This window comes from Anomaloglossus baeobatrachus, chromosome 7 (genome assembly GCF_048569485.1).
Source record: "Anomaloglossus baeobatrachus isolate aAnoBae1 chromosome 7, aAnoBae1.hap1, whole genome shotgun sequence".
NCBI lineage: Eukaryota > Metazoa > Chordata > Amphibia > Anura > Aromobatidae > Anomaloglossus > Anomaloglossus baeobatrachus.
Window position 1 is genome coordinate 119,261,253 of NC_134359.1, and position 26,600 is coordinate 119,287,852.

The 26,600-nt window shown below is 51.3% G+C and overlaps 1 protein-coding gene across 4 annotated transcripts in view; it reads right to left on the bottom strand.

Moving 5' to 3' along the window:
- The window catches only part of LOC142245978 (caspase-8-like), a 118,540-nt gene that overhangs the window by 44,579 nt on the left and 47,361 nt on the right, over positions 1–26,600 (bottom strand). For all 4 annotated transcript variants that reach the window (XM_075318983.1, XM_075318982.1, XM_075318984.1 and 1 more), the window contains 2 exons: positions 9,318–9,420; positions 333–474 (listed from right to left, as the gene is read on the bottom strand). In XM_075318983.1, the coding sequence (XP_075175098.1) occupies positions 333–474; positions 9,318–9,420 (245 nt within the window). The remainder of the gene's footprint in view (positions 1–332; positions 475–9,317; positions 9,421–26,600) is intronic.

The following is a 26,600-nucleotide window of genomic DNA, read 5'->3' on the forward strand; positions in this document are numbered from 1 at the left end:
CACTGACACTGCTCACCTGAGTGCCTGTGCTCCGGCCGTCAGTGTGCTGAATGCCTGTGCCTGGAGAAAAGTGGTGGATGGCAGCAGGCATTCAGCAATGTGAGTTTTGTTTTTCCCCAAAGCGTGCCCCCCTTGGAGAGGCAAGAGGTAGCACCATAGGAGTGTGCTGCCTGCCAATCGTCCTGACCCTGCGTCCAACCTCTGCCTCCTAAAGAGAATGTTCAGCTAAGTAAAGGAGCACCCCAGACTCGGTTCCATGGAAATCATTTTGTTGTCCACTATAATGTGTTGTATGTTGAAGAAATGAATTGTGCTCATAAAGTATTGATTACCTGCATTTCTCTTTTGATATTCTGAAATGAGTTTGCTAAACTCTTCCTCTTTCAAATAAAGAGACATTTCCTCCAGGTAGTCAACATTATCTTCATTGATTAAATCTTTTTTTTCCAATTCGTTAAAAACATCCAATAAACTCTGGAGTATAAAAAAAAATCATATGTTTTGCAGGTAGAATAAGGAAAAAAAACAGCACCAGTTTTATATATATGTATGTATATATACAGTACCTTGTGAAAGTATTCAGCCCCCTTGAATTTTTCAACCTTTTCCCACATTTCAGGCTCCAAACATAAAGATAAACATTTTAATTTTATGGTGAAGAATCAACAACAAGTGGGACACAATTGTGAAGTTGAACGAAATTTATTGCTTATTTTAAACTTTTCTAAAAAATAATAAAGTGAAAATTGGGGCGTGCAATATTATTCAGCTCCTTTAAATTAATACTTTATAGCGCCACCTTTTGCTGCGATTACAGCTGCAAGTTGCTTGGGGTATGTCTGTATCAGTGTTGCACATCGAGAGACTGAAATTCTTGCCCATTCTTCCTTTGCAAATAGCTGGAGAGGTGAGGTTGGATGGAGAGCGTTTGTGAACAGCAGTTTTCAGCTCTTTCCACAGATTCTCGATTGGATTCAGGTCTGGACTTTGACTTGGCCATTCTAACACCTGGATATGTTTATTTGTGAACCATTCCATTGTAGATTTTGCTTTATGTTTGGGATCATTGTCTTGTTGGAAGACAAATCTCCATCCCAGTCTCAAGTCTTTTGCAGACTCCAACAGGTTTTCTTCAAGGATGGTCCTGTATTTGGCTCCATCCATCTTCCCATCAATTTTAACCATCTTCCCTGTCCCTGCTGAAGAAAAGCAGGCCCAAACCATGATGCTGCCACCACCATGTTTGATAGTGGGGATGGCGTGTTCAGAGTGATGAGCTGTGTTGTTTTTACGCCAAACATATCGTTTGGCATTATGCCCAAAAAATTCAATTTTGGTTTCATCTGACCACAGCATCTTCTTACACATGTTTGGTGTGTCTCCCAGGTGGCTTGTGGCAAACTTTAAACGACACTTTTTATGGATATCTTTGAGAAATGGCATTCTCCTTGCCACTCTTCCATAAAGGCCAGATTTGTGCAGTGTACGACTGATTGTTGTACTATGGACAGACTCTCCCACCTCAGCTGTAGATCTCTGCAGTTCATCCAGAGTGATCATGGGCCTCTTTGCTGCATCTCTGATCAGTCTTCTCCTTGTTTGAGATGACATTTTTGAGAGACGGCCGGGTCTTGGTAGATTTGCAGTGGTATGATACTCCTTCCATTTCAATATGATCACTTGCACAGTGCTTCTTGGGATGTTTAAAGCTGTGGAAATCTTGTTGTAACCAAATCCGGCTTTAATCTTCTCCACAACAGTATCACGGACCTGCCTGTTGTGTTCCTTGGTCTTCATGATGCTCTCTGTGCTTTAAACAGAACACTGAGACTATCACAGAGCAGATACAGTTATACGAAGACTAAATTACACACAGGTGGATTATATTTAGCATCACCAGTCATTTAGGACAACATTGGATCATTCAGAGATCCTCGATGAACTTCTGGAGTGAGTTTGCTGCACTGAAAGTAAAGGGGCCGAATAATATTGCACGCCCTAATTTTCAGTTTATTATTTTTTACAAAAGTTTAAAATAAGCAATACATTTTGTTCAACTTCACAATTGTGTCCCACTCGTTGATGATTCTTCACCATAACATTAAAATTTTTATCCTTATGTTTGAAATGTGTGAAAAGGTTGAAAAATTCAAGGGGGCCGATTACTTTCGCAAGGCACTGTATATAAAAATATAATATACACACACACACAAACACGCACACAGTATATATAAAAAATGTGACATGGAGGTGCAAAGCTTCCAAGGCATAAGCCTAATCTGCAGGGGTGTAATGGCTGCGACTGGGCCCAGGGGTGCAGGGGGCCCACCTTCTCTAGCCCTGATTCAGATGGATTTGTTTCCAAGGGCACGTATCCAGCTGAAATACATCGCAGCACAGAGACCCATCGGGTCCCTGCACTGCGATGTGCTCAGCCACCAATGAAGTTCATGAGCTCATGGGGCAGCTCAGGGTAGGCAAGAACAATCGTTTAGTATTATTTTTTTTTTTACCATGTGCGGCGCAGTAGGGGGTAATATACCAGGATGGGTGGCTATATACCAGTATGGAGGGCTATATACCAGTCTGAGGGGGCTATATACCACGATGAGGGTGCTATATAACAGGATGAGAGGAATATATACCAGGATGGGGGGGCTATATACCAGGATGGGTGCTATATATCAGGATGGGGACATGATGGGGTCATATAAACCAGGATGGGGACATGAGGGGAGCATATACCAAGATGGGGCCATTATGGGAACATATATACCAGAATGGGTCCATGATGGAGGGATATATGTCACGCTCCCCGGGTCCTCTGCTCCGCTCCCCGGCTCACCTGCCACGCTCCCCGCTCTCCAGCCTCCAGTCCCAGCGCTTCCCAGGCCCCCTGGTCCCCGCTCCCGGCGCCCGTCGGCTTCCCAGTCCATGGCCGGCTCTGCTGCGTCCTCCTCTCAGCTTCCTGTGTTGGCTTCTGGCACCCGGGCCGCGCGCATGCGCATTAGGGCGCGTGCGCGGTCACTGACCCTTTCTTAAAGGGCCAGTGTCCACGAACAGGAAATGATGCACACAGGTACAGGGTATATAGGGGGTTAATGCCCAAGGGAGCGGGGCCTGTTCTTCGTGTTTTCCCAAGCTAGGAGTCAGGTCTCCTTGTGTTCTGTGAGATACTTACCTCTCTGTCTTCTAGAGCCGATCCTGCATCGCCATCTGGTCCTGCTATGTCTCGAACCCCGAACGCTGCCCATCTGCCATCCTGACAGTCCGCACCATCTCGGTTCCCTGCGGTGACCCGTCATCTCGCTCCAACGGTTCCGGACCCCGCCTGACATCATCACGGCTTCCGAACCTGAGCTCCGTCACCGGGACCACCATCAGTGACCTCGTGGTCCCAGGGACTTCTCCATTGTCTTCCAGTGCACGGACTGTTCTGCTACCTAAAGTGCTCCGGCTACCGGACTCCTTTCCCTCATCAGGGAGTTCGGCCCAGTGGATCCACCTCCCGGGTCTGCCCGTCCATCTGGCCCTAACAGTAAGAACAGGCCATGGATCCCGCCGAAGCACTAGCGGCCTTGCAAGAGGAACTCCAACGCCAGCGTGAAGTCCAGACCCGCATGCTGAACTTTATGACTTCCGTGGACGCCCGCCTGAACACGCTACAAGCCTCGGTCACATCTTCAGCGTCCCGGGCCTCCACTAGTCAATCCACGGCCCCCGCTCCCGTGGCAGCCTCCTCGGATGCTTCCAGACTGCGTTTGGCCTCACCACCCCGGTACGCCGGAGATCCCAAGACCTGCAGGGGGTTTATAAACCAATGCTCCCTCCATTTCACGCAGCTGCCACATTCGTTTGCCTCCGACCAAGCCAAGGTCGCCTTCATCATGTCTCACCTAGAGGGCGAGGCACTGGCGTGGATGAACCCCTTGTGGGAGAAGGAGGACCCTATGACCAAGAACCTCCAGGACTTCCTACAGGCCTTTCGCAGCACCTTTGACGAACCCGGACGCGCCTCCGCGTCTGCTTCATCTCTTCTCCGGTTACGTCAGGGAACTCTGACGGTGCGTCAATACGACATCCGTTTCCGCACCTTGGCTTCAGAACTCGGGTGGAATAACGAGGCCCTAACCGCCGCCTTCTGGGAAGGACTCTCGGGTCGAATCAAGGATGAGCTGGCTGGACGTGACGTACCGTCCACCCTGGACGCCCTGATTACCCTAGCGACTCGAGTGGACATACGCTTCCAGGAGCGGTCCAAAGAGGTGTCCCGTGAGAGACGTCCGGTACGGCATTCCTCTCCTCCACAGAAGCCCGCCGTACTCCAGTCAACGGCCTCAGGCGTCTCCGTCCATGAGCCCATGCAGATCGACCGTGTGCGACAGTCGGAACAACGTCGAGCAGAGCGGCTCGCCAAGGGTCTCTGCTTCTACTGCGGAGAAAGCACACACCTGCTACGCGCCTGTCCTGAGAGGCCGGGAAACTCCAAAGCCTAGGGTTGGTAGGAGAGGCCACCCTAGGTGCTGGGACTCTCTCAGACCCGGTTACATGGACTGTGCAAGTGACAACGGGAGAGACGCGGTTTACGGCTGAGGCGTACCTCGATTCTGGGGCAGCAGGCAATTTCATCCAGCAGGCCACGGTGGACAAGTACCAGGTGCCTGTTACTCCACTCGCCAAACCTCTTGTGATTGCCTCTGTGGATGGGAGACCCCTCTCTGACACCATCTCCTGGATCACCAAGCCGCTTGAACTGCGTATCGGTGCTCTGCACACCGAGAACATCGCTCTCTACGTCCTCCCACATATGTCACATCAAATCCTGCTGGGCCTTCCCTGGTTGCGGACACACGAGCCTTCAGTCAGCTGGGGCACTGGCGATATCACTCGATGGGGGTCTTCTTGCCATGAGAAGTGTCTGAAGACCATACAACCTATCCGGCGACCTCCGGTTCCCGAGTCCCTACCGGGACTGCCTTCAGCCTATTGGTCCTTCGTGGACGTCTTTGATAAGAAGGAGTCCGAAGTACTTCCGCCACATCGTCCTTACGATTGTGCCATTGACCTGCTCCCGGGAACTACACCACCTCGAGGACGGATATATCCACTGTCTCCAGCCGAAACAAGAGCCATGTCTACGTACATCACAGAGAGCCTGGCTAAGGGATTCATTCGGAGATCCTCCTCTCCTGCTGGAGCAGGCTTCTTCTTCGTAAAGAAGAAAGAGGGCGACCTACGCCCATGTATAGACTACCGGGGATTTAACCTAATCACCGTAAAGAACAAGTACCCCCTGCCGCTCATCCCCGAATTGTTTGATCGACTCAGAGGAGCTCGTGTGTTCACCAAGTTGGATCTTCGGGGTGCCTACAACCTGGTCCGTATCCGCTCAGGGGATGAATGGAAGACCGCGTTCAACACTCGCGATGGGCATTATGAATACTGCGTGATGCCCTTCGGCCTGTGTAACGCACCAGCAGTCTTCCAAGAATTAGTGAACGATGTGTTCCGGGACCTTCTCTACGTTTGTGTGGTGGTATATCTGGATGACATCCTTGTCTTCTCTCCGGACCTCCAGACCCACCGAGAGAACGTGCAACTGGTCCTACAAAGACTGAGAGAGAATCGTCTGTACGCCAAGTACGAGAAGTGTGTCTTCGAACAGTCTTCTCTCCCCTTCCTGGGGTACCTCATCACCGACACCGGACTGCAGATGGATCCAAAGAAGGTCTCTTCCGTTCTCAACTGGCCTCCCCTTTCTGGACTGAAGGCAATCCAGCGCTTTCTGGAATTCGCCAACTATTACCGCCAGTTCATTCCTCACTTCTCGGCTCTGACTGCTCCTCTCTCCGCCTTGACCAAGAAGGGGGCTAATCCAAAGGACTGGTCACCTGCGGCCGACGCCACGTTTGGCTCTCTAAAGCGAGCCTTTGCCTCCTCTCCTGTACTCCACCGTCCAGAGTTAAACCGCCAGTTCACCTTGGAGGTGGATGCCTCCTCCTCGGGAGCCGGAGCAGTACTCATGCAGAAGTCCTCCTCCGGGAAGATGGTGACTTGCGGTTTCTTCTCCAAGAGCTTCTCCGCGCCTGAACGCAATTACACCATCGGTGACCGAGAGCTATTGGCGGTCAAACTGGCTCTGGAAGAATGGCGCTATCTTCTGGAAGGAGCAGTGTACCCCGTCATTATTTACACGGACCACAAAAACCTGGAATACCTGCGGACTGCTCAGCGACTGAACCCACGGCAAGCCAGGTGGTCCTTGTTCTTTGCCCGGTTCGACTTCCAGCTTCATTTCCGACCCGCGAACAAGAATGTACGCGCTGATGCCTTGTCTAGGTCTTTCATGCCCATGGAGCAGGAGGAAGAGACATCCCAACCCATCATCTGCCCTAGTAAGATCATTCCAGTGGCTCCTGTCACCCTGGCCCAGATACCGCCTGGGAAGACCTATGTCTCTGAGACTGACAGGCAAAAAGTGTTACACTGGGGCCATGCCTCGAAAACAGCCGGTCATGCAGGTCAGAAGAAAACATGGACTGCGATTGTGCGTCATTACTGGTGGCCATCCCTTCACACGGACGTCGCCTCTTTTGTCTCTGCCTGCTCCTCCTGTGCCAGGAACAAGACTCCCAAACACCTGCCATATGGCCGTCTTCTGCCTCTGCCCATACCCTCAGTTCCCTGGCAACACATAGCGATGGACTTTATTACGGACTTGCCATTGTCCTCCGGACACACAGTCATATGGGTCGTGGTGGATCGGTTCTCTAAAATGGCCCATTTCGTTCCTATGGCTGGACTGCCCTCTGCCCAGGAACTCGCGGACGCTTATATACATCACATCTTCCGCTTGCATGGCTTTCCATCACACATCGTGTCCGATAGAGGAACTCAGTTCACCTCCCGCTTCTGGAGGGCTCTCTGTAAACATCTGGGAGTGACTTTGGACTTTTCTTCGGCCTACCATCCTCAGTCGAACGGCCAAGTGGAACGGGTCAATCAGATATTGACCTCTTTCTTACGTCACTACGTCAACGCCCATCATGACGATTGGTCCACGCTTCTTCCTTGGGCTGAATTCTCCCATAATCACCACGTCAGTGAGTCCTCCTCCAGTTCTCCCTTCCATGTCGTCTACGGACTTCAGCCGTCTGTCCCATTGCCGGTATCCTCTTCCTCGGACATCCCTGCTGCTGATGCAGTGCTCCGTGACTTTGCTACCATTTGGGACTCAGTTAAGGCGTCCCTTGCACGTGCATCCCTGCGGATGAAGAGACACGCGGACAAGAGACGTCTGGATCCTCCGTGTTTCTCTCCGGGAGATCTCGTCTGGCTTGCTTCCAAGTACATCCGACTGAAGATACCATCCTACAAGCTGGGACCTCGCTACATTGGACCATTTAAAGTCCTCGGCAAGATCAATGAGGTCTCCTACAAACTGCAGCTCCCGGCCACGATGAGGATACCCAACTCCTTCCACGTCTCTCTGCTCAAGCCGGTTGTCCTTGGTCCCTTCTCCGCTGCCGCCAGTCCGGCTCCTCCCCCTATTGCTGAGGACGACATCTATGCGGTAAGGGATATCGTGGCCATGAAGACCGTACGAGGTCGACAGTTCTTCCTGGTGGACTGGGAAGGGTATGGTCCTGAGGATAGGTCCTGGGAGCCCAGGGAGAACGTGGGCACTCCTCTGATCCGTGCCTTCCTGTCCCGGTTGCGGGGAGGGGGGCGTGGGGGGGTACTGTCACGCTCCCCGGGTCCTCTGCTCCGCTCCCCGGCTCACCTGCCACGCTCCCCGCTCTCCAGCCTCCAGTCCCAGGGCTTCCCAGGCCCCCTGGTCCCCGCTCCCGGCGCCCGTCGGCTTCCCAGTCCATGGCCGGCTCTGCTGCGTCCTCCTCTCAGCTTCCTGTGTTGGCTTCTGGCACCCGGGCCGCGCGCATGCGCATTAGGGCGCGCGCGCGGTCACTGACCCTTTCTTAAAGGGCCAGTGTCCACGAACAGGAAATGATGCACACAGGTACAGGGTATATAGGGGGTTAATGCCCAAGGGAGCGGGGCCTGTTCTTCGTGTTTTCCCAAGCTAGGAGTCAGGTCTCCTTGTGTTCTGTGAGATACTTACCTCTCTGTCTTCTAGAGCCGATCCTGCATCGCCATCTGGTCCTGCTGTGTCTCGAACCCCGAACGCTGCCCATCTGCCATCCTGACAGTCCGCACCATCTCGGTTCCCTGCGGTGACCCGTCATCTCGCTCCAACGGTTCCGGACCCCGCCTGACATCATCACGGCTTCCGAACCTGAGCTCCGTCACCCGGACCACCATCAGTGACCTCGTGGTCCCAGGGACTTCTCCATTGTCTTCCAGTGCACGGACTGTTCTGCTACCTAAAGTGCTCCGGCTACCGGACTCCTTTCCCTCATCGGGGAGTTCGGCCCAGTGGATCCACCTCCCGGGTCTGCCCGTCCATCTGGCCCTAACAATATATACCAGGATGGTGCCATGATAGGGACATATATACCAGGATAGGGCCATGATGGGGACATATATACAAGGATGTGGCCATGTATACCAGGATGGGCCATGATGGGGACATATATCAGGACAGAGCCATATATACCAGGATATAGGTATGATGAGGGTATGGGGTCATATACCAGGATGGGGCCATGATGGGGACATATACCATGATGGGGTGATGATAGGGATATGTATATACCAGAATGCGGCCATGATAGTGAACATATATACCAGGATGGGACCATATATACTAGGATATATCCTTGATGGGGTCATACACCAGGAAGAGGCCATGATGTGGACATATACCAGGATAGGTTCATGATGTGGACATATACCAAGATGGGGCACATATTTACCAGGAAGTGGCCCAGGATGAAGAACATTAGTACAGGATGGGGGACATTACTACACAATGAATGGGGAGGGGGAGAAACTTATAGGATTTAGAATGCTACAATGGCCCATGCATCTGACAAACATATGGGGGGGTGGGACCAGGCTCAAATGTTGCACCAGGGTCCATCACACTCTAGTTACGCCACTGTTAACCTGAATAGTAATAGTGAAAATTATAATTATACGACTTTAATGGCCTATTTGGCGCCGTTTCGGTTCATAGTTTGAGTTTTGAGAAATTCGCCGCATAGGACATTAAAGTCCTATAATTTGAACTATTTTTTGTTTCTAGATAGTTAAATTGGGCATAGACTTAAGCTACAGCCAATGGAATAGTACAAGATTCTAACAATATTCCAGCTGTTAAATATTCTTGTAATCAAAAAGTATTAAGCGTTCCTTACCTCTACCTTTTCCACTGTAGCTTTAGGAATGAGTGTAATATTCCTTTTGATTTCCTCAAGTTTACTATTTGGAATAACGTTATTAAGCTTGCAGAGTAAACATCTAAAGCAATGAAGTAAAACAACTTGTCAGTAAGATGCAAATAGTGTTAAAGAGAAATTGTCAGAAAAAAAATAGTATTTATCGGCAGCCATAGTGGTAAATAGTGGAAATGGTAAAAACAATCTTAAACATATGAGACTTTACAACAGGGGTGCTCAACATTTTTTGGTTCATTGGCCACATTGTTATCCTGAAGTCAAACCAAAGGGGCGCAAAAAAAAAATGTAAAGGGGTATTTACATATGATTACATCAGTAGAACCAAGTTTTGAGTATTTGAGAAGGATTTTGAAAGGTTCTGCTCCAAAAAATCAATGTGAACACACCAAAACTTAAACTGAGTTTTTGGAGCACTTGTACCTTGTAAAACTGCAACTCTCAGTACTGCGAGTTGTTACCAGCCATTATGAGACTGTGGACCATACAGGAACCATGGGACTGATGAGATGCAGTAAGACTGACAATTAAACATTCACATTGAGGTACTTTATAGTTGACATCTCTGATCATTCCCATCTCTTTTGTCTCAACGGAGTACAGATGCCATAATTAGACTTCTTGCTCATAGCTCGTCTCTGCAAACTTCCCTCTTCCCCACCTTCAGCAGCACATTCTAAAACCATGCCCTTAAAAATAAATTATCATTATACTGCCCCATTAATAAAGATATCTCCCCTGAATAAATAATAATTTCCCCTTACTGTGCTTCCTGCACAAAATATCCCCCCCACACTGTCCCTCTCCATAATATCCTCCCCACACCACTCCTTTCCATGATATTACCCATACACTACCCCTCTCCATAATATCCCTCTCATATTGTCCCTCTCAATAATTTCTCCCCCACACTGCCTGTTCCCACAATGTCTCCCCAGGCAACTCCTCTCTGTAATATTCCCCCCTCCACACTGCCTGTCTCCATAATGTTCCTTCACATAGCTCCTCTCCATAATATCCCTCTCACATTGCCCCTCTCAATAATTTCTCCCCACACTGCCTATTCCCACAATGTCTCCCCAGACAACTCCTCTCTGTAATATTCCCACCTCTACACTGCCTGTCTCCATAATGTTCCTTCACATAGCTCCTCTCCATAATATATCCCACACACAGAACCTCTCCATAATGTTGTCCCATATAGCTCCTCTCCATAATATTCCCCTCCCACACAGCTCTTTTCCGTAATATCCCCCTCACAAAGCACCTTTCCATAAGTTTCTCTATAATATTCCCCCACACAGAATTCCTCTCTGTAATTTCCCCCACACACAGTTCCTCTCCATAATATCCACACATACAGCTCCTCTCAATAATTTTTCCACACTCAGCTCCTCTCCATAATGTAACCACACACATCTCCTCTCCGTAATTCCCCAATCCCACACCTCTTCTTTGTAATTCACCTCCCCACATAACTCTTTTACATAACATTCCCCCACATGGCTCCTCTCCGTAATTTCCCTCCTCACACAGCTCCTCAACATAATATCCCCCCCACACAGCTTCTCTCTGTACTCTCCTCCACACACAGCTTCTCTCCATAATTTTCCCCACACAGCTCATCTCCATAATATTCCCCCCACAGCTCTTCTCCATAATTTCCACCCGAACAGCTCACCTAGATAATGTTTTCCCCTCACACAGCAGCTATTCATAATATTCCCCCCACACAGCTCCTCTTCATAATTCTTTACATATACACACACAGACACACACACACATACACACACACACACACACACACACACACATACACAGCTCTTCCTCACAATATTCTACCCCATACAGCTCCTCTTCATAAAATTCCACCCCATACACAGCTCCTCTCCATAATTTGCCCCACAGCTCATCTTCATAATTTCCCCGCCGCACACAGCTTCTCTTCATGATATTCCTCCTACATAGTTTCTCTCTGTAATATTACCCTGCGCACACCCTGCCCCTCTGCATCTGCATACTATGTGTCCTTCACAAATCTCTCCGCCATTGTCCTATTATTTGGCCTCATAGTAGCGGCAATCTCTTCCACCTACAATAGTATTTAATCTTTGACTCCCCATAGAGCTCTAACTTTTATTGGTGCATCCTTGCCTCCTCTGCGCTTCGGCGCCTGCGACAGCAGCAGTGTGATGAGGTCACAGCATGGCGTGATGACCTCATCAAACTGCTGCACATTAGTGTATCAGATGACAAGTTCAGAAAGCCATGGAACCCATAGGGTGGAGGGGCGACATGACTAGAGGGAAGGGAAGGAGTGATGGGGTTAATGGAAACAGGAATGGTTTGTTTATAAGGCAGAGTAAAGGGATTGGTGGGTAGGAGGAGTTCCCTGGAGGAAGAGGTGGGACAATTGAGGGGTGTAAGTAAAGGACTTTGACTTACCCCCTCTCTCTTGACTTCCGGATATGGAACGATCTGACTGGAGAGGTTCCTATAAGGTGTCAGGACGTCACCTTCTATTTCTCCATGGAGGAGTGGGAGTATTTAGAAGGACACAAAGATCTGTACAAGGACGTCATGATGGAGGTTCCCCAGCCCCTCACATCACCAGACTTCCGGATATGGAACGATCCGGACGTGCGACAGGATGGCTGCTACCCGAGAGCAGCGGATTCATCATGGCAGTGCACGGGCCCCTGGCAGCGCGGTCCCACGTCTTGGCTGCTGGGGGTTACCCGTTGGCACTTTCCCCTCGCTCCCCTGTCAGCTGCGGGCGGCGTCCCCCCTCCCTCATATCTCAGGTACTTGCCGTGTGCGGGGGGAGCGAGGAGGAGATGCGAGAGCCCCTTCGGGGACCCTCCGCGGTAGGACGTGGGCAGGGCAGTACTCAGCTGCTGCTCCGGCCGCGAGAGGAATCTCCGTCCGGGCCGCGTTAGCCGGGAGGGGGGCGTGGCTTGGCTGCGGCCTACTTCCGGTCCGAGCCGCGGCCTGGATTGCTGGATGCGGCGGCTCCCGGACGGGGAGAGCGCCCGGCGGTGACAGAGGCCAGCTTTACCCCTTGCGGAAGGCGGGGGGGGGGCCGCGGAGCTGCAGCCAGTGGTGGGTCCGGCACCAGGGCAGGCGGGCCTGGGGCGACGGGTGCCCAGGAAGCGTCGGTGAGTGGGGGTGACGGCAGGGGCCCTGCAGTTCCTGCTTGGTCACCCAGATCAGGTTGCAGCTCCCGGCCGCGGCGGTCTCCCCCAGGGGGGAGGGCCCAGCGGACAGAGGCTTTCATGGGGCCCAGGAGGGCTGGATGCGGCGGCTCCTGGCCAGGAGAGCGCCCGGCGAGGACGGAGGCCAGCGTAACCCCCCCCCCCCGCGGGTGGAGGGGGGGGGGGCCGGGGGGCTGCAGCCAGCAAGGGGTCCGGCACCAGGGCAGGCGAGCATGGTGCGACGGATGCCCGGGAGGCGTCGGTACGTGGGGGTGACGGCGGGGGCCCTGCGGTCCCCGCCTGGTCACCCAGAGCAGGCGTGCAGCTCCCGGCAGCGGCGGTCTCCCCCAAGGGGGGGAGGGCCCGGCGGACGGATGCCTTCTGGGCCCAGGAGGGCAGGAGGCTGGCGGCTCTGGATGGGAGTCTGCTGGCAGCGGGTCGGGCCACAGGTACCCCCTGTCCTTGCAGGTAGCAAGGGGGGGTCAGGCCAGAAGATAAGGCCCGCGGTGGCAGCCCGTAGGACGGGACGGTTTCCGGGGTTGTCGCCGCGGGACAGAAGATGGAGCTTGGAGGATGGTGCCCACGCGGCGTACCAGGAGGACGGCCGTGGTGGTGGCAGCGCTTCGGCGGCGTCTGCATTACATGAGCAAGAGGCGGTCGGCTCCAGCGAGGAGGAGGAGGAAGCAGCGACGGATGAATCAGACGTCCGGATGGCGTGATTTTTATTCCAGGATATGCCGGGTCGCGGTCGGGTGAGACGGCCGTGGATTTGGCAGGGCTGGGGGGGGGGGCGGCTGCGGACACGGCAGCGCCAAGTGGGTTGGTGTTTTGACCAGGTATGGGGTTTACTGAAGTGGTGTATACGGTTGTGGAGAGTGCGCATGCGCCGCCGGCGGCATGGACGGGATCGGTGGTTAGTAGGCGCAGGTGCGGCAGGCAGAGTGAGGGCGCATGAGGCGGCAGGGGAGCATTTTCGGGCAGAGGCGGCAAGGGCTGTGACAGAGTGAGTGGTGAGGAACGAAGAGGGGGATGAGGTGGTGCGTCTGGCTGACAGTGGCCAAGTGTGAGAGGTATGGGTGCTTCAAAGGCCCGCTGGGGGGGCTCACTTGCTGGAGGATGTGAGGGATAAGATTTGAATGGGGAACGTGTAGCAATAGTTTCGCTGCTCCCCCGGGAACAGTTTCACCTGGATTAGGTTAAGCCAAGTGATTCCAGGAAGGATAAGTAGAGGGAGGGGAGCGCCGGTGGAGGCTCACCCTCGTACATTTGCAACGTGGCTGCGGGCATTTGCGTTTTTTGGCAAGGGTATCGGGGGAAGGAATTGGGTAATTGGTTCGGCATGGTTCGGTTATATGGATCCATTTGGGGTGGCTTGTTAGGTCATATGGCGGTTTAGTCTGGCTTCAGTACGCCGAGTAATTTCAGCAAGGGAAGGTGTTGCGTGCCAGTATGCGGTAGGATCATACGGGCACATCCTTATGGCTGCAGTGGATGGCGGCTCCTAGTCAGCCCCCCCCCCTTTTTGGGGGGTAGTTGGCTGTTCGGGGCTTGGAACCCCGGCGACACGGACGATGAGGGTTTTTTGGGGGGAATAGAAGGATGGGTGGTGCAGATTTGGCGCGGACGGTTGTCTTAAGCATAAGTGTTGGGTTGTGGTAAGGAACATAGTAATTCTGCGTCATTCTATTTATATTGGTGGATCTTTGCCTCCTTATTGGAAGTTTGCGCTGGGCTAGGGGACACCTGGTGGTTGTCAGTGGAAAGAGGGGTCAGGAAGTGGTGTTGGGCAGGATGGGTGGGCCATTCGGGGCCCTCCTTGTCACGATTGGGTTTCTCTGTTGGGGGGTAGTGCCGGAAATGAGACGTATATAGATGTATATATTTCGGCTTGTTCAAAACGTATCTTATCTGGAGGAGTCATCGGTGTATGCCTGCTTGGCTCCAGAATTGTCGGCGGTTTATTATGTGTCGTTTGACAGAGGGTGGGATTTGGTAAAGGCGGTGAGCCGGGGAGCATTGATGGCAAAGGCGAATTTGGAGGCGGCATTTAGGTTGTTACTGGTCCACCCTGCTAGCTAGCAGTTCTGGTGCTGCGGTGGGGAGGGGAGTTATTATTATGTTGATCGGTGGGTGCTAATGGGTTGTTGTCCCATTTTATGTTCCTTTGGAGGCGGTTATTTCTTGGTGGAGTGGTTTGTGCGTGGTGTGTCCCAGCTTACACCTCTTATTCATTATAGGTTGATTCTCTTTACATCGGGTTGGCGGGTTGATGATTCGTTGAGGTTGATTGTTTTATTACAGATGGTGGTGGATACTCTTTTGGGCCTGTTGGCGCAGGCGAAGACTGAGGGTCCAACGCCAGTGATACGGTTTGTGGGGATAAAGTTTGATGTTATGGTCAGAGGGGTAGGATTCGTGGGTAATGGTGTGGTCCTATGGGCTGCGATAGAGGCAGTTAGGTCAGCTAAGACGGTGCGGTTTCAGGCGGTGCAGTCTTTGCAGGGGCGGTCGAACCACGGGTGCAGAGTTACGCCGCTGGGGTGCGTGTCTGCTGGACGGCTGGCGATGGCTGCGCCAAGGGTGCAGCCATCGGATCCTTTGTGTGTGGTCACGAGGGAGATCAATGATGATCTGATGGTGTAGGAGGTTTTTTCTTACGGCGATTTAGTGGCCGCGGATTGTGGCTGGGTAAGGTGCTACCTGATGGAACGTAGCTGCGGTACTCGGAGGCAGCGGGTCCAGTTGTTTTCTGGTTGGGCATTGTGGGGTAGCGCTTCCAATCGGTGGTAGTGGTCGGGTGGTGGAGGTTGGCAGTTTTTTCCAAGAGGAAGGTGTGCTGTCATTCTGGCTATCAGTTGGTGGAGAATTCGATTAATAGTTGGTTTGCTAATCCTGGGGCCAAGGGTGGCGTACTTGCGACAGTTGGTTTCTCAATTGGATGTGTTTTAAAAAAAAAAAAAAAAAAAAAAATGTTATGCGTGGCGCAACCAGTACTGGGGTTCGCCAAGGGAATAGCAGCTGCTGTGTTTCCTTCCAGTTCTGCAGGTCTCGGGAGTTGAGGCCGGGTAGCAGACGAGGTGGGCACGGTGTGTCCGGAGGGCTTGTGGAGTCTGGTGTGGCTGTGTTGGGGAGCGGCTCGGTGCCCAGTGACTGAGGTTATTTGGGGCTGATATTCAGAAGTATGGGTGGCGCGGATAACGTTTGGGACAATGTGTGAGGAAGGCCCGGTGGAGTATTTGATGGTGGCGTTGGCAGTGGTGAGTAACGGTTTTCAGGCTGCTAGGCCGGCGTCCGCAGTGGAGCAGAGGGTGGCGGCTGTGGCTGTCTTGTTAAGGATTAGATGTGGAGAGATGTTTTCGCAGGATCTTAGGGCGCGGCAGGCCTTGAAGGGTTTGGTCGTAAGGGTGTGAGGGAGCGGGATACAAGGGTCCGTCTCCGTTGTTTTGTGGCAGCGTTTGGTGAGTGGTTTGTGGTGCCTATGTTCATCTGAGCACGAGCGGGTTTTTGTTTCCCTTGTCCAAAACGGTTTGTGTTAGCCTTTTGGGGGGCTTTGAGATTGTGGGGTTGGTCAGCCCATCTACGGTCAAGAGCGGAGGTTGGATGTTGGAGGATGTGTCCGAGGTGGTGCAGTGGGTTGAGCGCCGGCTTTGTCGCTCACCGAATTAGATTAGGCGGGTGGTGAAGGTTGGTGTTGTTATACGCGGTCCCGGGTGCGGAATTATGTTGTGAGGGCGCCCAGGCTCATTATTGTGTCGCGTTTGTTAAGGTACCATTTTGTGGCAGTGCTGCAGACTTGATTGCAGGTGGCGGGGGTGGGCGCCCGGAATACTATGGGTCGTATTCCTTCTGGATTGGGCTGCCACGGAGGCCCCTCGGTGGGCTCAGAAAAGGGGTTGTGAGAAGTATTGGGAGGTGGGAGTCCTCTTGTTTCGGTGTTACGTTTGGCCTCAGTTGTTATCGGGTTAAGGCAATGGGGGCATTTGAGTCTTTTGGGAGTGGAATGGGTTGGCGTAACAGGTTGGTGTTATCTGTGGGTTTATAACCCCTGGGTTTTTGTGGTGAGGGTGTGCCTCATTTGGATATTTGGGCATTCGTTGGTTCTCGGGGCCTCGACGGTCTGAGGCTCGCCTGAATGTTGCCAGTTGGGTCTGGACGGGTCGATGGTACTGGTCCAGTAAATTGGAGGCAGCGATTTGGTATCTCGAGAAGTTATTTATGAATGTTTTAAAAAAAAAAAAAATTGTTGGTTGTTGCATTGTGTAAGACATACCTGAGCTTAATCGTGGGGTAGTTTTGATAGTGTGACCAGGTTGGAATGGCGTGTGGCTCGTGCGATAGGCAGTATCAATCGAGCCTTATTGGGGGGGCGGCGCCAAAAGTTGGTGGCGCTGAACTGGTGGTTTTGGGGATGCGATGGGGGTGCATCTTCACGTGCTTGGTGCTGTTTTGTGGACGCTGGGATTGCGTGGAGGTGTGGTACAAGCTTTTGGTGTGTGGCGGGTCCAGGCCACGTAAGGAGTCACGTGCCCTGTCCTGTGGCGGGGGGTAGGTCTGGTCCAGAGGCGGTTGAAGGCAATGGTAACTGGACAGAGAGACACCATCTTGGTATGGTGGCTCCAGGTTCCGGGATGTTGCAGGCACGGGGTTCTGCAAAGTTGGGGGGTTAATCCGTAGGTGATTAATACCTCATCTCTGGGTCGGTGTGTTGCGGCCAGGGATACTGGGGTGAGAAGTGGTTCCTGGACTGGGCCTACTCAGGGTTGTATATTTACTGTATTGGTTACTGTGTTACCTATTGTTATTTGTTGGGGTCGCCCGTTGGACGGCGCCCCCTTGTGTTAGTATGTAAATAATAGGTAATAAAGGCTGCTGTGGCCAATTTTAAACCAAGTCACATGCAGTTCGTGTATTATTTACAGATGGTATTGGTGGGTAACACACATACAGCACGACTGGAGAATCCTTCCTCAATGGTCAAGAAAGCCATGGAACCCATAGGGTGGAGGGGCGACATGACTAGAGGGAAGGGAAGGAGTGATGGGGTTAATGGAAACAGGAATGGTTTGTTTATAAGGCAGAGTAAAGGGATTGGTGGGTAGGAGGAGTTCCCTGGAGGAAGAGGTGGGACAATTGAGGGGTGTAAGTAAAGGACTTTGACTTACCCCCTCTCTCTTGACTTCCGGATATGGAACGATCCCCGCCCACCCTCCCTTGTGTTTAATGCCGAGGGGAATTTGGTCTGGGTTGTTTCTTTGTCACAGCAGCGGGGGGTAGGTCTGGTCCAGAGGCGGTTGAAGGCAATGGTAACTGGACAGAGAGACACCATCTTGGTATGGTGGCTCCAGGTTCCGGGATGTTGCAGGCACGGGGTTCTGCAAAGTTGGGGGGTTAATCCGTAGGTGATTAATACCTCATCTCTGGGTCGGTGTGTTGCGGCCAGGGATACTGGGGTGAGAAGTGGTTCCTGGACTGGGCCTACTCAGGGTTGTATATTTACTGTATTGGTTACTGTGTTACCTATTGTTATTTGTTGGGGTCGCCCGTTGGACGGCGCCCCCTTGTGTTAGTATGTAAATAATAGGTAATAAAGGCTGCTGTGGCCAATTTTAAACCAAGTCACATGCAGTTCGTGTATTATTTACAGATGGTATTGGTGGGTAACACACATACAGCACGACTGGAGAATCCTTCCTCAATGGTCATGCTTTTCCCCAGTCCCATCACTGAAATATTTAACTGAAAAACCCAAATAAAGTTGAATTTAGGGAGGTTGTAGCTGGAGCCTTCCAGTTCTCTCCAGGCCACATAACATCCTTTGGCGAGCTGCTTGCGGCCCGTTGGCTGTATGTTGTGCAGGCCTGCTTTATAACAAGAAGTTGGGTGCAGGGAAAAAATGATGTTATACAGTATTGTCACTGCAGCCACTCTCTTTTAGTCATTGAAGCGGTGCTGTGATCACTCTCCCTGCTCCTTGACTGACAGCACACACACAGGGGTTGATCCCTTTTGGGCTTTTATTTTATTTTGTTTTTAGAAGTCTCCCTTTAAATTTTTCTTTTTATCAAACCTACATAAGTGTTAGTGTAGTGGCAGTACATTAACATACCCACTGAGCACTGTCTTCTTCAGTAACCAGCGCTGTTCCACTCCTCTGAGTCTCATGACAGTGATTTAGACTAGACTTTCTGGATTCCAAAGAGCTGTGTATGACTTGGAAGTGACTTTTATAATGTAAGGCCATGGAGCACCTGAACGATGCTCCACACACTTGGGCCCCCTTCACACACACGTGTCTCCGGTACGTGCTAGATCCGTGCCCGCATGTACCGGAGACATGGACACACGTAAACCCATTAAAATCAATGGGTTTATGTGCTCGCATATGTGCAGCCATTGGCCCGTGCCTCCATGTGGAGCAGACGTGAGCTCGTGTGCTCCACACGGATGCATGTCTGTTTTTCTTCGGCAGCACGAGTGTCACACGGTCCGCACACGTACCACACGGATGTACTGTGGATGCGGTCCCGTGTGACACGTGCCGGAGAAAATACACATGTCAGAGAAAAAAAAAATAACAAATCTTTACTCATCTTCTCCAGCCCTCCTGTCTCTGCCGCTGCTGTCACTTGCTGCCGACCGCAGCTCATTATGCTCATTTAATATTTACTTCACTGCGGCGGAAGCAGCTGCAGCGGGGAGTCGGCAGGGCTGGAGACCGAAGTTCAGCACCACGAACAGCAACGCCAGGGACAGGTGAGTTGAAAGTTCTCGTTCTCCGTGTGTTATCACGGATAACACACGGAGAACACACGTAGTGTCATAAACACGACTCACGGAGGGGAAAACGCACCTTTGACACGTCCGTGAAACACATGCATGATTTTCACGGACGTGTGAAGGGGGCCTTACATTGTAAAAGAGACTTTCAGCTCACACATAAACCCCAGTGTGATCTTGAAAGTCTGAATTGTGATCATCTGATTCTGAAGAGGACCAGCATGGTACTGAATACAGCAGAAGCTGGTGATTGTGTGCCGCCCCCGTGCCAGCAGCCGGCGCTGCTCGGATCCGGGCCTGCTGGGGTAGTGGCTCGAGGGTCTCCGGACTCGGGGGTCTCGCAGACATGCCGAATAAACGGGGGGGGGCGTAGATTTATGGGCTAGGCCGTAATAAGTTTGTCACGCCACCCACGGTGTGTGGTGAGGTGGGACACCACCGCTGCTGTTATGGGGCACCTGGGGGAGATGTTGTGCAGCAAATTGTTAACCCCTCCGTGGGCAGGGATGGTGGCCCCGGGACCCGGTGGCTCGGTGCGGGGGATAGCGACCACAGGGGGTGCTGGTGTACTCATGTCGCGGGCGGCGGGGCGCTGCGCTCGCTAACGCTCGGGTTCGGCGCTGCTGCTGCTCGGTGGCTCGAGCGGTGGGCCGGATCCGGGGACTCGAGCGTCGCTCCTCGCCCGTGAGTGAAAAGGGGGGTTGGTTTGTTTGGGGAGTTAGTCCGTGACGCCACACACGGGTTGTGGTGAAGATGGGCACCACCGCTGCTGGTGACGGGGATCCTGGGAGCGATGGTAGGGAGCAGCTGGGATGTTGTTTTCCCCCTCCGTGGGTAGGGGTTGGTGGTACCGGGGCCCGGTGGTGTGACGGGGAGGCAGGGTCGGTGAGGTACAGGGTTGCAGGGACAGCGCGGCGCGGTGCCGGATGGCACGGGTGTACTTACTCAGCAAAAGAGGCACAAAGTCTCCGGTAAACCAAACGGCTGGATGGACGGGTCCCGCAGCCGGCTGCAGTGTCTCTCCCCAGACAGGTGATGGTGGCTGTCTCTCCCTGCACCTTTGTGTACTGTGTTGACTCCAATGGCTTTCCAAGGGTAGTCCGCTCCCTGGTGTATAGATACCGGAGGAGCCCGTTTTGCCCGCAGGCGCTGGCCCTTGGATTTCTAGCCGGTGGCGGTGGCTGTATATCCTCACGGTGTGAGCGGTTGCCTTCAATCGGGACTTGGTTGTTAGGGAACCCCGGGGGTTCCTGTCACATTCGGATTTGACTATTGACGGCGGCTCCAAGCCTGGTCGGGGTCCAATGGCCCTGCCTGTGTGTGCTTAGTTTCACTCCGTTCCCCGGTCCAGTACCGGTGGGCCACCGCCCAGCCCCGGTCCTTACGGCTCTGCGGAGTTTCACCAACTCCTGCAGACGGCCACCACCGTCTGGCAACCTTGCTGTCAGTGCCTGGGCTCCGACCCAGACACACGCAGTTTATAACCTCTCACTTTCACTTCCTAAACTCAACTCCTCCTTTTCCCGCCTCCAGGCCTGTGAACTCCTCGGTGGGTGGGGCCAACCGCCTGGCTCCGCCCCACCTGGTGTGGACATCAGACCCTGGAGGGAGGCAACAAGGGTTTTGTGTCTGGCTAATGTAACTGTCTGGGGGTGTGGGGGTGTGTGTGTGTTCTGTCTGTGGCTACCTGGCTAGTCCAGGGCGCCACACTCACTGTTAGTAAAACACACGAGTCTCTGGTAAACCAAGGTGATGGTGGCCGGTGCCGCGGCCGGTTCCATTCAGGGTCCCCCACCCACCCGGCTGGTGGTCTCTATCTCTGTCCTCTGCACTGTTTTAAGGAGAAATGACTTCCCAGTTTGAAACGTAGGAGTCCGCTCCCGGCTGGATGTGTCCTAAGGAGCCATGCCCGCAGACACTGGCCCGTGGGATCTATGGGCCCCGGCGGTAACCTCTTATCCCTAATCGGTGGACTGTTGTCTTTTATGAGGGACTTTGGGTGGGACAGGATCTCTAGTCCTGGCCTCAATCGGTTAATTAACCAGTCCGCTTGGTTCCGGTTTCTGGCTTCAGGGTCCGAGTACCCCCTTTGTGCTACGGTTTCCGGGTCGGTTCCCCGTGTCGGTACCGGCGGGCTACAACCCTGACCCGGTCCACCTCGGTCCCACCAAGCCGTTTTCCCGTCTCCTGCTGATGGTGACCATCGTCTGCCACCTAGCCAGTGGCACTAGGGCTCCTACCCTGGTCCCGTTCAATCTGGATTTCTCCTGCTGGAGCTACACTTAGCTCCAGCCCACACTCCTCTCCACTTGAACTTCAGACTAGACTAGACTGTTTTCCCGCCCTGGGCTGTCTGGACCCCTAGGTGGGCGTGTTCCAACTGCCTGGTCACGCCCACTGGTGTGTCTATCTTTCCCTAAGGGGGGGTGACTAGGGTTTCAGGTCGGCTGTGTGTTGCCTAATGAGGGAAGGTATTATGCAGGGGCCCAACTGTGACTACCTGGTTTTGCCAGGGCGTCACAATTGAAGAGTATATTAGACCCTGCAAGACTGGCAATTTTACATTTTTGTGCTTTCATTTTTTCTACCCCTTCCTCCAAGAGTCATAACTATTTATTCTTCAATCCTCATAGTTATATGGGGCATCAGGAAAAATGCTCACATTTCCCATTGACTTCCATCATACTCAGTAATCGAGTCAAGCCCTTGCATCCAACCTGCCTGTTTCGAGTACCGAGTGCTCAAGCATTGTGATACCATTAATTAATTAACCCCTTTACAACCAAGGACATACTGGTATGTCCTTGGTCGTATAGCGGTAATCACCGCCAGCTGCTGCGGTGAGCTGGCGGTGATCCCCACACATGTCTGTGTGGCACCCCAGGGTTGCCACAGTAACAACACAAAGGGTTAACTCCCCACACACAACACCAAGACCTCCTGGCCAGAAGGGGGAGACCAAGCTGCTTCCCTGTATATTCTGGTGGGGGGAGGAAATGGTCAGTAGTTTCAGTTTGGAAGTTCAGTGCAGAGAACTGAGGAGAAAGGATCTGCAGGTTGGAAGCTGGCTTTAGCTCACCTCAGGATCCACTGACCAATTCCAGGCCTAGCTGAGGGTCTGAGGGAAAGAGACAGATTACACAGAGAACATTCCTGGGAGGCAGAGCATTGCAGAGCTCACCCCAGTGGAGCACACAGAACGGATGCTGGATCCGAGACTGCAGGTTACATACTGTACAGTTAACACCAGAGAAGTGAGGATTCCACATTCTCTATCTGTACCACAGACACAGCAACAAACGCAGAGTTCAGGAACATACAAGGAAGGACTCGAGTTGCCTGTCAGGTCGGTACCTAGGAGCAGAGCAGAGCCGGCTGCATAGTTCACACAGCAGCAGGGCCACAGACACACAGTGCAGGCAAGGAAGCCAAAACGGCCCGGCTGGGTGGGAGAAACCCTGAACCCCTCACAGACTCCGTGGACAGTACTCTGCTGAATACCATCATCAGTAAAAGACAAAGAAACTGCAAAACCGTGAGTCTGCCTGTTTATTGTGCTCGTGTCCTGCACTCCCCCCATAGACTAACACTGCCCCGGGGAAAAGGCTCTACCCGTGGGGAGCCGTCCCATCTCAAGCTGCCTTCCATCACCCCCGGAGGTTCTGCAGCAGCGGTGGTCATCTCTGATCACATTCCATGGGTGGCGTCACGAACATAACCCCCCTTTTTATTGTGGAACCAGGGAGCACAGACCGGGTCACGACACCGTGATCCCCTTTCCAGAAGCGACCCCTTGGCCCGGTTCTGGGTATCCCTTAACCCCTGGCGACACATCTGCTGATTTAAACAGGATCTGTGATCCACCTGTGCCTGCTTTCCACTTAGGTCGCGCTGTCAAAATGGGACAGCACGATTTAAATGGCTGCAGCAGGGATCGCGCTGTTTCCCGCCACCATCGGAAGCCTCGTGACGCGATCATGGGGAAGCCGATGGTTGCCATGGTAGCTTGGGGTTATGTGACGACTCATGTCGCTATCATGACGTATTTCCTGTACGCTGTGTTCATGATGCTGCATTTCTGATGATTAGTGCTGTGCAGCTCTAATCAACAGAACTGAGCAGGAGATCAGACAGTAAAGTGATAAAGTCCCCTAGGGAGACTAGTAAAATAAATAAAACATGTAAAAAAAAGTTTTTAAAAACATGATGAAATAACAAAACCTAAAATTTCAAATCAGCACCTATTCACCCCAGTGAAAATAAAACACTTAAAAAATTTAAAAAATATACACATATTTGGTATCGCAGTACTCAGAAATGCACGATCTCTCAAAATATACAATCAATTAATATGATGACATGTGTACACGGCGTGGTGAGAAAAAAAATTCCAAACACCAAAATTACGTTTTTTTGGCCGCCGCAAACATTTGCAGTATATGCAGGCAATCAAAACATCGCATCCACACAAAAATGGTATAATTAAATGGGTCTCGGAACATGGCGCAAAAAGTGTCATTCTTTTTTTCGACAAACTTCTGAAATTTTTTTAACCCCTTAGATAAAAATAAAAGTATACATGTTTGCCATCTGTAAACACTTAGCGATGTGAGGCATCAAACCAACACATCAGTTTTACCATATATTGAACATGGTGAATAAAATATACCAAAACAATCGTGCAACTTCACCACACTTGGAATGTTTTTCCAGTTTTGCAGTACACTATATGGTAAAACTAATAGTTTTATTCAAAACTACAACTTGTCTCACCAAAAACAAGCCCTCATATGGCAATAATGACTGAAAAATAAAATGTTACGGCTCTCGGACAAAAGGGGAGCAAAAAACAAAAACAAAAAATGGAAAATCACCCAGGGGTGAAATGGTTAAAGGAGTTTTCCAGGCTCAGGAAAGTCTGCAGTCACTCTGTAACGTATAAACCAATTATATGCCAATTGTTCTAATTATTGAGGCTATATATCAAATATATGTTGCTGCAGCAAGCAAATTGGTCAAAGGAAAAATATAAGCCATAGGCTATATATAGGGAGGGGAAACCATAACACTAATCTACAAAAATATGTAGCCAGAAGATTAAAATATTAAATCTAAATGTTAAGTAAATAAATAAAGTGTATTCAATTCATTGTTAGGGAAAGACCATGTGCACATGACACTCCAAAAACTTAGTGGTAGGGCATTTAAATTGCGAGTCCCAATGGGGACAATGATAATGATGTCTGTAAAATGCTATTGAAAATAATTGCACAATGAGTAAAATAAATAAATTAGGCATCTACCACAACCTTATAAGCAGTAATATAGCTCTAGTGTCTATAACGCTATTCAAGGACCAGCTGTTGGACAAGTATCAGTATTGTACATTGGTTATTATATAGGAGGACTTTGTTTTAATAGCATCATGTGGTTTCAGTATTTTTGGGAAATTTGCTCTTCTCCTAGACCAGGGGTCTCAAACTCAGCTGGGTATAAGGGCCTCAAATAGAAAAAAAATAATTTGGAAGGCTGCATTCTTTTCAGGACAAAATGACATTTTTATTGGTACCATATTTTTTTCTATACATCTTTGGATCACTGTTTTTGAACATTTTTTGTTTGTAATAAAGTTTTACAATTAGCAACATATAGTAATTTTGACCAGCATCTTGTAGTAATGTTCCCTTCCTGGTCATCATCTTTTAGTAATGTCCCCCATCCTGTTCCCCTTCTTGTAGCAATGTGCACCATCCTACTCCCCATTCTGTAGTAATGTGCCCATCCTTGCCTCCTTGTAGTAATGTGTTCATCCTTATTTCCATCCTGTAGTAATGTTCCCATCCTTGTCACCTTCTTGTAGTAAGGCACCCCTTCCTTGTCCTCATCCTGTAGTAATGTACCCATCCTTGTCACCATCCTGTAGTAATGTCTCCATTTTGTAGTAATGTGCCTATCCTTGTTGCCATCCTGTAGTAATGTACCTGTCTTTGTCCCCTTCTAGTAGTAATGTGCCCCATCCTTGTCCCCATCCTTTAGTAATGTCCCCATCCTGGTCCTCATCCTCTAGTAAGGTGCCCCATGTTTTTTTCATCCTGTAGTAATGTGCCCATCCTTGTCCCCATCCTGAAATAATATGCTTATCCTTGACCCTATCCTGAAGTAATGTGCCTGTCCTTGTCCCCTTTTTGTAGTAATGTGCCCCATCCTTGTCCCTATCCTGTAGTAATGTCCCCAAATGTCCCCATACTGGTCCTTATTCTGTAGTAATGTGCCCCTTCCTGGTCCTCATCCTGTAGTAATGTGCTCATCCTGGACCCCATCCTGTAGTAATGTGCCCATCATTGTCCCCATCCTAAAGTAAGATGCCCATCCTTGTCCCCATCCTGAAGTAATATGCCCATCCTTGTCCCCATCCTGTAGTAAAGTGCCCCATCCTTGTGCCCCTGCTGTAGTAATGTGCCCCATCCTTGTCTCCATCCTGTAATAATGTGCCTACCCTTGTCCTCACCCTGTAGTAATGTGCCCATACTAGTCTCCATCTTGTAGCAATGAGCCCATCCTGATCCCCATCCTGTAGTAATGTGTTCCATCCTTGTCCCCATCCGGTAGTAATGTGTCCATCATTGTCCCCATCCTGTATTAATGTGCCCCATCTTTGAGCCCCTACTGTAGTAATATGTCCCATCCTTGTCCCCATCCTGTAGCAATGTGCCCATCCTTGTCCCCATCCTGTAGTAATGTGCCCCATTCTTGTGCCCCTGTTTTAGTAATGTGCCCCATTCTGTGGTAATGTGTCCATCCTTGTGCTCATCCTGTAGTAATATGCCCATGCATATCCTCTTCTTGTAGCAATGTCCCATACTGTTCCCCTGTTGTGCCATTTTTCTCTCTTACACACACACACACACACACACACACACACACACACACATATATCCTGGTCTCCTATTGTGCCATTACACACACACACACACACACCCACACTTGTGCAGCCTCAGCAGGAGACACACACACCAAATCTTTCTTCTCAACCGTCCTCCATTCCCTCTGCGTCCTCTTTGCTTCATGCAGCCCGCAGGCAAGTAGAATTCGTAATGATCGCAGTCACTTTCAGAGTTTCATCTGACATTCAGATGAATGTTTTGCCGCCGCGCAGAGTCAAGTTCTCTATAGCAGCTGCTAGCCAATTAGAGGCAAGCAATTGAGGTCATACATGTCAATTCCCTGCTTCTTATTGGCCGGCGGCAGAATTGTGCAGAGAGAACTTGAAACC